At 42.9% G+C, this 13,214-nt stretch overlaps 1 protein-coding gene and 1 long non-coding RNA gene across 9 annotated transcripts in view; one reads left to right on the forward strand and one right to left on the reverse strand.

The window, feature by feature from the left end:
• Positions 1-13,214, reverse strand: part of TRAF3IP2 (TRAF3 interacting protein 2) — a 30,495-nt gene that overhangs the window by 3,918 nt on the left and 13,363 nt on the right. For 2 of the 8 annotated variants that reach the window (XM_068184266.1, XM_068184267.1), the window contains 6 exons: positions 11,432-11,621; positions 9,012-9,187; positions 7,266-7,354; positions 5,487-5,555; positions 3,067-3,183; positions 1,873-1,947 (listed from right to left, as the gene is read on the reverse strand). In XM_068184266.1, the coding sequence (XP_068040367.1) occupies positions 1,873-1,947; positions 3,067-3,183; positions 5,487-5,555; positions 7,266-7,354; positions 9,012-9,187; positions 11,432-11,621 (716 nt within the window). Of the gene's footprint in view, positions 1-1,872; positions 1,948-2,042; positions 2,130-3,066; positions 3,184-5,486; positions 5,556-7,265; positions 7,369-7,949; positions 8,314-9,011; positions 9,188-11,431; positions 11,622-13,214 lie in introns of those variants that run through there. The other 6 variants (XR_010997198.1, XR_010997196.1, XR_010997197.1 and 3 more) reach the window with 6 other exon arrangements.
• On the forward strand, positions 11,505-12,337 carry LOC137470684 (uncharacterized). Its single transcript, XR_010997202.1, has 2 exons — positions 11,505-11,604; positions 11,683-12,337. It is a non-coding gene; the product is annotated as an uncharacterized lncRNA (long non-coding RNA).

The following is a 13,214-nucleotide window of genomic DNA, read 5'->3' on the forward strand; positions in this document are numbered from 1 at the left end:
ATGTGCTGAGTATGAGATTAACTCATCTAATAGCCCCATCCCCAGATGAAACCTCCAAATCTTCATTTTCTGCTTTTTTCCACTGCCAGCTATGCTAATACTTGAACGTATAAAGGACAGTATAAAAAAGACAAAATTGAAGTAATTTGCCTGCCAACATCATCCAATTGTACATATACTTGGCAGTTTTTCAGGTACCTCACTTCCTCTGACTGCCTCCAGACTTCATTACTGCAACTTGTTCAGGCTCTGGTGCTCTCCTTCCACCCATGATGTCCTCAGTTACATTATCATTAAGCAGCTAGATGAAGGTAGGTGATGTACCAAAGGATTATGTGGAGAAAGAAACTAAAGCTTAACAGCAGTAGAAAATGCTGAGCTGCATAATTTAATGAGAAAGGGACCTCTCAAAAAACTGAAGGGTTATGTGGACTACAGAGGATGGGCAGGAAGGATTCCTGGAGCCTGATGCCATGATAGAGGCAGCTGGATAAACCAACCCTGGAAATTCCTTACAGACCACTGTCTGAGAGAACTGCTGCTATACACTAAATAATCTTCTGATAAATAAAGATGAGCCCAAATAACTTTCTGTTCTGTCTCAGAGCCCCAAGACAGCTATAGTGCCTCCTGGGACACTTTTCTCTGCAACCCTTAAGGTGCCACTTGGCTTTAGATTGTGTGGTCTGTTCACATGGTGCACGCTCAAGTAGCCCCATGGTTAGGAACTCTTTTCCTCCATCAAAAACTGACTGAAAATGCTGTCTGCTTTCCTGCCTTTGGCCTGCCAATTCCCACCATTGCTGTCTTCCAGGTACTTAGTTAAGGTAAGTAGCAGACTGAGATCATTCAGGAAGGGATCTGAATGACATGAAATACCAGAGGTACTGTTCAACCCACAGGACCTCACATATTTTACAAACTCAGGGACATATTTTCAAATTTCTGATCTTAAATTGGTGATTAAATAAAGAACTTCCTTACACTAAAATCCATAAGTGCAGTGGGACTGCACAGCCCTAAAACCATTGACAACATTACTTAAATTATGACTCGTGTTCCAAAATTTGGGCACCCAAAGAAATATTAAGAATTTTTCCATACTTTTCTAAAATGCAGCTGTACCTAGGGGAAACATGATAGCTACCCAACAGTGCACAAAGCATTTAGTTATGCAAAGTGAACATGAATACAATGCAGGGATTGAGAAAGCTTGAACTGAAGCCTTTTAGTATTTTTGTCTTTGTAAAAATCCAAGAGAACCTCTCAGTAAGGTAAAAGATATGGAAATCTGTTGCATTACTTATTTCTTATTCTCAAATGAATCTTCAAAACAAGTAAGGAGGGCAGATGAAATGGCAAGTCCTAAAAAATCTTTGTTTGCCTTTGATGGGCTAGTCAAATTTCATGAAACAGCCTAGTACTTTAGTATTTAATATACTCCTTATATTCTCAATACACCCTCTTCCAGATCCTCTCTTCATAACAGTCATAAATCCTGCCCATCTCACTCATCAGCATTGCATTTGGACAAAATTATAAAAGGGTTAATATAAAAAGCATGCTTCCTGGATAGATTGCCCCCCTCCATTTAAATTCTTTCAGTGCTCAAGGCAATTTGAGTTTTAGTTGTACATTCATCATCAGAAATACATTCATACGCTGATTTATATTGTGGATGAAATGTTTTATTTGCATGTACATAACACAGGAACTTCGGAATACATAAAACTATAAGCTTTGGAATATTACTTAGGCTGTTAAGAACCAAGAAATTGAGTGTTTGAGTTTTAAGATTCCATCTGCTGCACTGTGATCAAAATAATATGCACTTAATCATGTGGAAAGTATATAAGCATGCTTGTATGTTACCTTTTTGGCATTTGGGAAAAGCACAGGGATGAATCTGAAGTTCATACTTCCTTGTTGTATAAACTCAATCTGCATCTAGAATAGAACAAAAAGCCAGTTTTATTGTAATGACATGACAATTTTTCTCTGCATGTGTGTGAACCCTATGTATAAAAACATTCCTTGTTTACTTAAACTGCTCTTCTGTTAAATGAGTTGATCTATTCCTGGTGGACTCGGTGTTGTTTGATTTGGCCACTTAATCTAATTTTTCATTGCTACAGAATGGATACAGGAAAGATCTGTCAACATTTGTTGAACATTTAGTTTCAGGGCGTGAAATAATTGTGGGTTTAGCTGCAGGTGCAATCCCATGAAATCCATCTCGATCTGGTGAAGCCTGACTTGACTAACACCCATCCCTGTTTGGCCTACAAACAGGTGAAAGATTTCAGCCAGAGGCCAGGTCCGTGTCTGAGCCAGGGCTCAGCCCGTTCCCCATGGCCTGGACACAGGCATCCCAGGGGTGGTATGGACAGCAAAGTGCTGCTGAGAGCTCATCTGCTGGTGACAGCTTCTGAGAAACCTGACTGCATATTCCAACTGGGGGATTAGATGGGTTACAGGCTGAGAAAGGCAGCTAACTGCAAACCAAGGGAGAAAGGATCAGCTTCATGGCTCTATGGGCTCTTCTGGGCTAAATGTGCATCCTGTGACAGGCTATGGAGATGGGTGTCTGGTCCTCTGGCACCTCTGTACACTTCCCAGGAGCCTCACATTGCATCTCTGGCCTTTGCTTTGCAATTCCACCCTTCAGTCAGCTCTACTGCTGCCTTAGAAAAGACCTCAGTTCCAGGATGGCTGAAGCAACAGGGGCTAGTTTAGAGGGAAGAAGGTCAGACACTGTTAGATAAGATTGTGCTTAGTGCTATACTAGGGCTCCAGAAGGTGAAGGAAGGGAAAAACATTGAACAATAAAGAATATGAAGAAATAAGATGAGCATGTTTAATAGGATTTTTCTTCCTTGAACCTCTTAGCAGATGTTAATGAGCATACGGAGCTGATGAGAGGAAGGATTAATGAATTCCAAAGAGGGGTGTTTAACTATGGGGATTAGAGAAAACAAAGCAAAGAACCTGCCATTTGGAGACAGATTTGTCTTTTGAGAAGAAGAGACAGTATTTGTAAAACAGCAAATGCATGTCCTTGCTTACCATCCTGTGGATGTATTTAGTATGTAAGCCATGTTCATCCCTGTCCAGCTGGGATTCAGCCCCTTCCACATCCTGTTTGTATTTTGGACTGATTGCTATGATTATCATCACTGTCTTCTGTTAGGGAGAAAAGCACTTTCATGAAATTGAGAAACGCAGCGTGTTTGGTAGAGGCAGATCGGAAATCTGCCAGTTTGTGTTTTAAGTGATCTTTGTGTTCCTGGCAAACACAAGAGGATCTCATTCATTCTGGCAGGAAATACAGGAGAACTCATACACTCAGCCTCCTCGTTATTTCTCAACATCTCAATATAGAAAATCGAAATGTCAAGAGATGTATTAGCAGCTACCAGTTGACACTTGGAATCCCTGTCATAAAAAGCTACTTTTTATCAGTGTAGAGTGTCTATGTGCATACACAGAAAACTTTTGTCTTTAAATTCAGACCCAAATGTTTTCCAAAAGCTTATGTAGAAATGCATCTCTTTAGTCATCTATGGCTTTTTATACAAAAAGCTACTAAAAACAGCGGTCTGTGGAAGCTACTTCTAGGGCTCTCAGTGGCAGAAATGATGTCTTTTTTTTCTGATCTTACTGGCAAAGTGTGCAGAGAGGTTGCTGTGCAGAGAGGGGGGCTGTTGTGGATGGCCTGGGCAGCTCTAGGGGTACCTGGCAGCTCTGTCACAATGGGCTGAAGGCAATGCTCCTTCACCTTGCTAGGACAGCCCGCATCCTGCCTCTGACCTGTTTAATCCCAGCCCCACCTGAGCTCAGCTTTCCAGAGGGGGGCCATCCTTTATATCTGAGAAACATCTCTCTGCCTTAATGGCAGGCCAGTTGAAATGCAGCAGATGAAAGCTTCCTACTTGTGTTTACCTGGGGCCTGCCTTTCATCCCTGGCACGTGAAGCCTGTGTAAGGCTTCCAAATCTTACACATAGTTAACTCTTTCCTTTCGTGCTGTATCAAGAGAATCTGTCCCGCCACAGGGTCAAATACAGTAAGGAGCCATTATCCCTTTCACTGATTCAACATACTCCTGAATTACTTTTGCTTGTGCTTGACATGTGTGTAAGCACTTACAGATGTTGATGGTTTGCAAGAGACATGCCCAGTTGCACACTTTCCTCTGCTTGTGTCCAAGCAGTCCCTTCCTCCACACACAGGTAAGGGTTTTGAAGTTAGTAACTGCCTCTACAGTCAGTGAGGGAAACCAAACTTTTCTGGGGTGGGTAGTCAGAGAAAGATCCTCAGGTGGAGGCAGGAGATTGTTCTCAGCACATACTGGTTTTTCCTACTGACTGTGCACAAGTCCCAGAGATCTGTCAGCTTGTATTTTAAGTGACAACGATGTTTTTGGCAAAAGCAAAGTCATCCTGTCTTCTGGTTTCATTACCTACATTACACACAGTAAGCCCAAGCCTAATTTGTCCTGATGCAAGCCTCAGTAGGCATGACTGCATTTCCATGGCAGAGGTCCCAGGCTGGCTCTGCATGCAGTTGTATCCTGCCTGCATAGACACCTTCAGGAAACCTGTTTAGGGCTGGCTCAGATGGTTGAGCTTCCTTGCTCAGGTGGAGGAGATTTCACCACTTCTGTCATCCTGTTCCTGAACCATAGAGATCAGGCCAGAGTGAGTCAGAGACCCAGTGGCCACTCAGCAAGGCAAGAATCCAAGGAAGGCAGCCCATGATGGCTCCTGTCCAGCGACAGAATCACCAGTTTGCACCCAGCTGTGCTGGTATAGTCCGACCACTTGGCTTGATCCTAAGGGAGATGTGCCCTCACCACTCAGGGGAACTTCAGAGGAAGTTGTTGCTGCAGGGGACAGCACTGACAGCAAGATAAATCTGTTTTACTGCTTAGATAGATACAAAGTGATGAGAACAAATCTATATATCAACCAAGAGAACACCAATTTCCAGTTTAAATGTAGGATGGTTTATCCAGAAGAACCCTTTAGATATCAGTATTTTAGGTATCAGTGTAAAAGCTTCAGGTGAGAAGGAGGAACATTAACCATGATTATGCAGCCTGGGATGAAATATAGATATCATTGTAATGAAGCACAGCTAAACCTCATTATTTAAAATGGGGACGGAGGAATAACTTTTCCAATGGCAGCTTCATGATGGATGTAACAGGCAGCATTAGAATTTTGCAAGAATGCCACTTGCATTTCATTTCTTAAAGAAATGAACACTTCATTTCTTAAAGAAAGAGCTCTGGGACCATCAGATACAGATGTGAGTGAGATTTGCTTACACTCTCTCTGCAACGCCTCTGCCATTTCTACAGGGGCAGGGAAGACAACAGTAGGGTCTTGCATTTTCATTCTGTCCCTGCTGTATATTAGAATAATTCAACCATTTTCCTCAGGTCACCTCTGCTATAAACAAGGTTAAATTGCCCTTACATACATCACCTAGGTAGCGCTCCATCCACTTAATGATGTCAATACCTCGTACCGTGTCCTCAAAGATATCAATCTGCAAGAGAATGAAAGTCTGTGGTGAGCATCCCTTCACATTTTCTCCCTGTTTTACAGAACTGATAGAGCATCTACTCCTTTCTTTGTTTATGACAAGCATTCCCTTAGGAAAAAAAACGTGTACATGCACTTCTCCCCTTTCCGTGCAGTCCGGAGTCAAGCTGGATAGGCAGCAGGCAGAGAGGGCTGCTGCAGGCACCTCCTTGGGCTCCTACTCAGCTGGCCCTTTGACTGGCTGCCCTGCCAGTCCCCAACTCCCAGGCATTTTTTACTGGACAGAAAGAGGTGCTGCCCACCTTCTCCACCTGTATAGCTGCAAATGCCTGCTGTTTTCTGACTGCAAGGGTATACTGAGTGTGAAGCTTTAGCTTCATATTCAACTAAATATTCAGGGTGTGTGGTGGGAAGTCAGCCAGGTCACTGGTAACTGGGTGCAGTCACCCAGAGTTCAATGACAGCAGAGCAATGGAGGACTTCATAGGACTCAATATGACCAACACTGCTTGCTTCTCTGCATGCCCAGTACATCCAGAAACCAGCAATCAAGGACTGTGACCAATGGGGAAGTATTAACTTCTCCAAGTTTTTGAGATAAGGGTCATGATCTGCTCTCAAATCTTTCTTTTTTTCTTTCTGAATGCAGAGAGCCCACTTGTTTCCCAGCTTTGGGGCCATTTTGCTGTATTTATTATTCTGCAACAGGCTCCAAGAGTTGCATGTCCAGCAAAGGTGCTATTAATGAGGCTTCTACTCTGTAAAGCTATGGTGCCCAAAAGCTTTCTTATGAATTGGTCATAGTACAGAACTGCTGGAGAGAAGTATAATTGCAGTCTTGGTAAAAAAAATCTTTGATTCATGAAAATAAATAAGCATGTGCAAAGCTCCCCACTGAGTCTCATTCAGTTTAATGATAGCCACTGGCTTAAATGCTTTCCTGAATTGGAGCCAAAGAGTGAAGTTTGAGGGGTCAGATAGCACATGGTCTTGAAATAAGAAAATATGAATCAAGATTTTGATAAACACTGAATCCTAGAGCCTCTGTGGGCCTCTAAGATGAAGCAAATTCATGAGAAATTCAGTAAAAAACTGAATGGCTTATGGGATTAGAGAGTACTACACAGACCTTTTCAGGCCAATGATTTTTAGAATCCCTTTTGAAAGTATAACAAAGCAAAATCACTTTTAAAGGGATAACAAAGCAAATTAAACCATGAGATGGGCTGTTTCATTAAGCTGTGTGAATTTTAGAATCTACTTTTAGATCTTTTTTAGCAGAAAGTTACTCACATCTAAAGAATCAATGATATAATAGCACTGGAGAAAATAAAAGGTAGGATGGGAAGAACATAAAATTGACCTTTTGTAATACTGGTATTACAGATCAAATATGAGACAATATTAATGGAATAGCTCACAAAACCTCATACTATTGCCCATCTGGTGTCACTAAGTGAAATTTTCCAGGATCATTATTAAAGCATACTTCAAAGCACAAAATTCATTTAAAAGAAGAATAAACAAAAAGGCAGATCAATAAAGTTACAGCTTGCAAAACCAAGGCTAGTTCATTCTATATCTATCTTCTTTAGCCTACAAAATGTGATTACAACCAGAAAAAAATTTAAATGGACAGTGTATTGCCTCTGCTGCTTTTAAAAAAAGCTGCTTCCCTGGCTGAAAGTAATTTTTTTCCGGAAGGAATACTTACAGCAGTTTGAAATCCGTTTATAGACAGGAAGTTCACAAATTTCATAACCTCCACTGCCGTATCCACCGAGTAGGTTATAAAGACCTTGCCTGGGAGAGAGAGTCTGTATGAATACGTAACACATTTAAATACACCATTCAGAGCGTGAAACTGTCACAGCCCTCCTTTAAATACACCATTCAGAGGGTGAGACTGTCACAGCCCTCCTTTAAATACACCATTCAGAGGATGAGACTGTCACAGCCCTCCTTTAAATACACCATTCAGAGGGTGAGACTGTCACAGCCCTCCTTTAAATACACCATTCAGAGGGTGAGACTGTCACAGCCCTCCTTTAAATACACCATTCAGAGGGTGAGACTGTCACAGCCCTCCTTTAAATACACCATTCAGAGGGTGAGACTGTCACAGCCCTCCTTTAAATACACCATTCAGAGGGTGAGACTGTCACAGCCCTCCTTCTCCACCACGCTACAGGTTCTGCCCACTTAGGTCTCTTTGGATTGTTTACGGAATGGATGTGGGATAGTGCAGTTGGCTCAGTGTTGAAACCAACCCCCTGTACAAAACCCTGCTCTAGATTTGACCTCCTTCTGCTTTACTGGCAAACTGCAGAGGGTAAATTCCTCTGCTGCTCCCCCTGCCCTGTGGCCAGAGCTGCTTTTACCCAGCACTTGGGCATACCTGAGCCCAGCTTGAGTTACCTGCACTGGCTGCAGCCAGCACAGCTTTTCCCAGACCCACTGATATGACAGAGCTGGAACGGGCCCTTATGCATGTCATATTGCCTCTCCTTGGAGCAACATTAACACCCTGTGCAGGCAGGGTGCATGGCTGGTGACAGTAATGTCCTTGCCCTTGTGGGAGGGGTTTTCATGGCTATGCATCAGGGTAAAGCAGCTGGCTGATCTAATCCAGCTGTGCACGTACTACAGATGACCCCGTTTTACCCAGTAATTCCTCCATCTAGGACACACTAACTGATAAAGTACGGTCTATCCAAGAGTGGTATCTGGTATCATAACTCACTCCTACAGGCCAGAGAGGTGTGACTCTGAATTTGAAAGGTGATACACAGAATGAAGAATAAAGGAAAAATCAAAACCTCAGGAGAGCTGTGGAAGGTTCTTAGCAATGGTACATCTCACCTACTAGTCAGATTGGCATTCAGAAAGAAACTATTTTTCTGAAACCTCACTTTCCCCTAAGAGTTGGAGAGTAAATTCATCTGTGGCATTGGTGGCAATAGAAGCATGTCAGGCAGAGCCTGTGCTGCCCTCAGCATGTCCCAGAGTCCTCTCCAAACTCACCAGTTCAGGGAGAAACTGAGGTCAAGGCTCAGCGTATTTGTCTGGTTTGGGATAGGCAGAAACACTTTATCCCTCAGGCTTTGTTTGTTTTTAGTCTTTTACTGTAAACTCCAGCCCCTCCTGCCTCAAAGGGACATCCTGTTTCAAGGAGTCATAAAAACAATCCAAACAGTATTTACTTTTTGTAAACAAAATAACAAGCAATTAGTGACCATTATGTTTTCAGGATTCAAGGGGGTAATTCCATCCCACCAAACATAGACACTCACACCCAACACATGTGGTGACACTTGGTATTTTCTTTTCTTGTTGTCTTTGTCTTAATGTCATTTCCCCCTGCCTTCTCCTCCCCCTTCATCACTCTGGAGCTCTCCCACCTAAAGCTGTTAGGCTGTGCTGTAAAATCTTGCACAGAACAAATTTGTTAACCACTTACGCAACTCCTCCGGCAGATTGCTGGTTCTCAGAGTTCCCCTGGCTGCAGGGTTACTGAGAGGTCTCGGGACAGCAGCTGGAGATGGAAAATTGTCAGAAGGACAACCACATGCTTCATCTGGTCCACATGGCTTGGGGGGCAGCTGACCATTAGGTAGCTGGTTGTATAGCTGGTTTCTACAAAGAAAAGCAATGAAGGATTTAGAAAATACTTATTTTTAGGCAGAATTCAGAATTTCTTCTCCTTTTAATAACACATAAGAACTTTATCTTCATATTAGCTGTGAAATGTTCTTGCAGAAATGCTTGGCTCAGCACATCTGCTTAGTTATTACAGTGTCTTTGGAACGGATACCTTGATGACAGGCTACCACAAGAAGCAGTTTATCGGAGAAACATTAATCACAGGAAGTAAGTCACATCATAGCTGAAAGTGGTTCAGTTTGCAATTAGCAGAAGCAAAGGCTGTTTCTGAGTGAGAAATAATGGCATGTCGTGGATGCTGTTATGCACATACAGCAGCAGGGTGGCCCTTGGGTAACCTCTTCCATTATCTAAAGTTAAGAACACTTCATGGCAGCTCAGATGCTCTCACGATGTCCTGTGCAGCGCAAGAGGCTCAGAGAAAGGTGGAAATTGGGAAAATGAGTCACTCCAACTCCAGCTCTAGCTCTGGAGGGCCTCCAGTCTTGGACAAACCCAATGTTTTGCCAAAGGGAACAAAGTTAATTTTTTGACCAGCAATGGCAGACCCCAACGAGGGTTTCTCATGTCAGGGACTGGCATTCCAGACCTGCAATTACCTTGCTTAATGTCTTCTCCATTGCAGTAAACAGACAGAAAGGGATGATTTTAGGAAGCTTAGCAGTTCTTGTCCTACTACACTTTGGCTTCAGATTTTAAGTCAATGGAAAGGTGAATCTATAGAGATTTTTACACGAGGTGTGCTTGCAGTCTGCTGGGTTGAATTTGTTGGATCAGTTTTAGGTTTCTCTGAGACATTTTCCCCACAGAGCCATGATGCTTAGTCAATCAAGACCTCTCTCTTTTTTTCCTTAGCTTTTCTTAAATGAATGATGACAGGCTGGTCGCAGCATGTTTTCTGTTGTCACATTAAGATTTGGTTTATTCATTTTGGTGCAGATGTTTTCTGTTACAAAATACTCTATAGGCAAATATTACCAACATATAACTGCTGTTCCTGGAGTCAGCCTGCAAGCAGCAGCCACGCAGCCGCAGGACAGAGCCCAAGTATTCTGGATCTCTTTTAGCAGAAGAAAGTACTAATAAAAGCAACACATGCCTCATCAATGGCCACAAAAACACGACCCGATGGCTAATTTACAGATCATCCCAAAACTCTGCCTTATCTAACAAATGTCCCAAAAATCAGGAGTCTGGCTTTAAATTTTACTACTGCAAAGGATATCCACTATCCCCCAACATTTTTATATTTTCATACAAACTCTTCAGTGCAGTTCTCTCTGCTGCAGGTACTCCCTGATCTTGCTGTCACTTTTCTGTTACAGCCCTTAATTCTTCACAGGCCAGAGCAGAATGATATTTCAACTGTCTGCCCTCTTTTGTCTTGCCCATTTTCACAGCTCCCTGCCAAGACCATGTCACAGAAGTGGACATTTTCAAGCACAGATGCCTGTAAGTTTAACACCCCTAAAAGTATTGTGGCACTTGAATAGAAAGTCTGATTTCAGATATTCTCAAAACCTGAGGCTTCAATTTGATTTTAGATAGCTGAGTCTGAAGGAACCCCTGCATGAATAAGATTTCCCATCTTCTAATGAGATACTTATAAGAATATAAGGCCTGGTAAATTAATATCTGAAAATCATTCAAAAAGCCCTGGATGAGAAGGGCCAGACATTTTGCTATGAAAAAACATGGAAAAGGCTGCAAACTGCAATGTAGAGATATATCAGCAACTGATGGGATTTCCTCCCTTTTTCTCTGCACCACAGAAGAGGTGTGAAGGAAATCACTGGAAGCCAGTGATTGAGCTGTCCCAGGCTGGTACAGTGTAAAGCTGAAGACCCCAGCAAGCCACCAAATTGACCTTTGACCGTGAGCAGGAGAGCTCTAAGGTTTCAACTGAGATACTTTCAACCCCTCATCCCTTTAACCTTCAAGCATTTATCTTCCTTAACACATGCATTTCAGTATGTGCTCTAACAACATATCAGGCATCCAACTTTGAAGTCCTTTAGGGAAGGGTCAGGGCCCCATTGGGTGTAAAACAGCAAATAAAGAAAACAACCCAGTATCTCACATGTACTGGGCACTCACATGTACAGCCTGGGCACGCTCACAGTACAAGGATTCAGAATTACTGGTTGAAAGCCCACAAAATCAGATCAGAGGAACTTCCACTTCCCACAGCCCCTGCCCCCCCACAGGCATACTTACGGGAATCGAGGAGGACCAGGGGAGGAGCATGTCCTCTGGGGTGGTCGATCTCCAGTGCCTTTGGGAGCACGGAGGTTTGAGTAATTTGGGATGACTTGCTGGGCTGGGCGGATAACTCTCATGCAAGGTCCAGGAACAGGAGGAAGTGGTTGAGATGGCTCAGCAAAATGTTGGTAAGGAGCTCTGCCATCTGGGAGGGTGAGAAAATAAAGGCAGCAACTATCATTTCAGCCAACACATTTTTGCCTCAGTTTGTGTTTATTCCTTTCCAGGCATGTCTTGGGAAACTGAGCAGTTTGGAGGCATTTGCAGGTATCTCGCTCTGAAAGAAGCCAGATGAAGGAATGTTTTGGAGTCTAAAGCTTGCTATTTCCCATTCACATACGGCACGGTTCAGATCCCTGCTCGGGGTTGGGCTGTTGGGACAGCTGAGAGTTAAACATTCAGGGCTGCCTTGTCCCTGTGCTTACTGTGCCTCAGTGTTTTTTGGTTGGGATTTTTTTAAAATTTCTTTTTGGCAATGACTTGTGAAAATGAATCATCCCAAAGTTCTCATGAAAGCAGATGCAAAATCCTGGAACAAATCAGTTTGTAACACTATGGCTAAACAGACTGTGATTATTGTAAATGAAAAGAGGAAAAATAATCGCTTAGTTTGCTACTTCACCCTGTATGAATTTTCTGTTAAAGTGACATTTTAAGGTCTTGCTGCTGCTCCTGTTGCCATCCGAGAGGCTGCAGGGGAAGCCCAAAGTTATAATTTTGCTCAAGTAATTCTGAAAACCTTTACTGTTGCTGGCCACACATAATACTGATTAATAACCATTGTACAGTGGAACTATTGGCATAAACTGAAAGAGAAAGCAATGTAAGCTGTTCGTTTCCCAACTGGGGAAAAAGGAATTTTTTCTTCTCTCAGTCTTTCTGCTTGCGGTTTTCATTAGGCAGCAGCTCTGCGCACTTCCAAGCTGCTGTGTGCAGATCAAAGTCCAGCCTGGCAGGGCTTATTAGCACTGCATGATTATGATGTTATGAGCTGTCTCTAAAAGCTGCAGTACTCAAATACTCTTTTCCCCCAAAACTGTTTTTTAAAATCCTTTTAGCTATTTTTGGGTCATGCCTTCCTTTCCCTAGCAGCCATGAGGACCGTCTATCTTTTTTGGTTTTTTTTTTTTTCTTTAAGGGGAAGATAAAGAAAGAAAACAAAGCTTTCATGGAATACTACAGTTCCAGGAGCCCTCACTTACGAAAAAAATCCCTCCAACCAACCCTTAATTACACAGTTTCCTGATGAAATTGTGAGTCAGCAACATTGTATTTGTTGAGATTGTTTTCGGAGATTTTCCCACCCCCCTCTTAACTATTTGCAAGAGGACAGGGTGAAAGGGACTGGGAGAACCATATTGCAAGTCAATATTGTTTCCTCCTGGATTCTTCATGACCAGCTCTAGGGAAGGTGACAGGGATTTGGGACATTTGGTTTGGTTTTAAGGCCAATGTTTCATCAGCTTCCTTTGGATCTGTCGGCTGCTACAGTATATTGGATGCAGCCACAGTTCAAAGCAGAGCGTGGCCAGGCGAGTGTGCCCACACACCCCCACATCCCTGAAAGACAAATATCTGAAATTATGGTCCCCAGGCACACGGCATTGTTGTGAACATTTCTTTGACTTCAGAAGCAGTTTTGTTGTTGTATCTCAAATAGCAGGTGCCCAAGCCAGCTTAGCGCCTCCAGACACAGTTGCTGTTCCCTAGGGGAGGTGCAGAGCTTTGTTGCGGGTTG

The sequence above is a fragment of the Anomalospiza imberbis genome, chromosome 3 (genome assembly GCF_031753505.1).
Source record: "Anomalospiza imberbis isolate Cuckoo-Finch-1a 21T00152 chromosome 3, ASM3175350v1, whole genome shotgun sequence".
Classification (NCBI taxonomy): Eukaryota; Metazoa; Chordata; class Aves; order Passeriformes; family Viduidae; genus Anomalospiza; species Anomalospiza imberbis.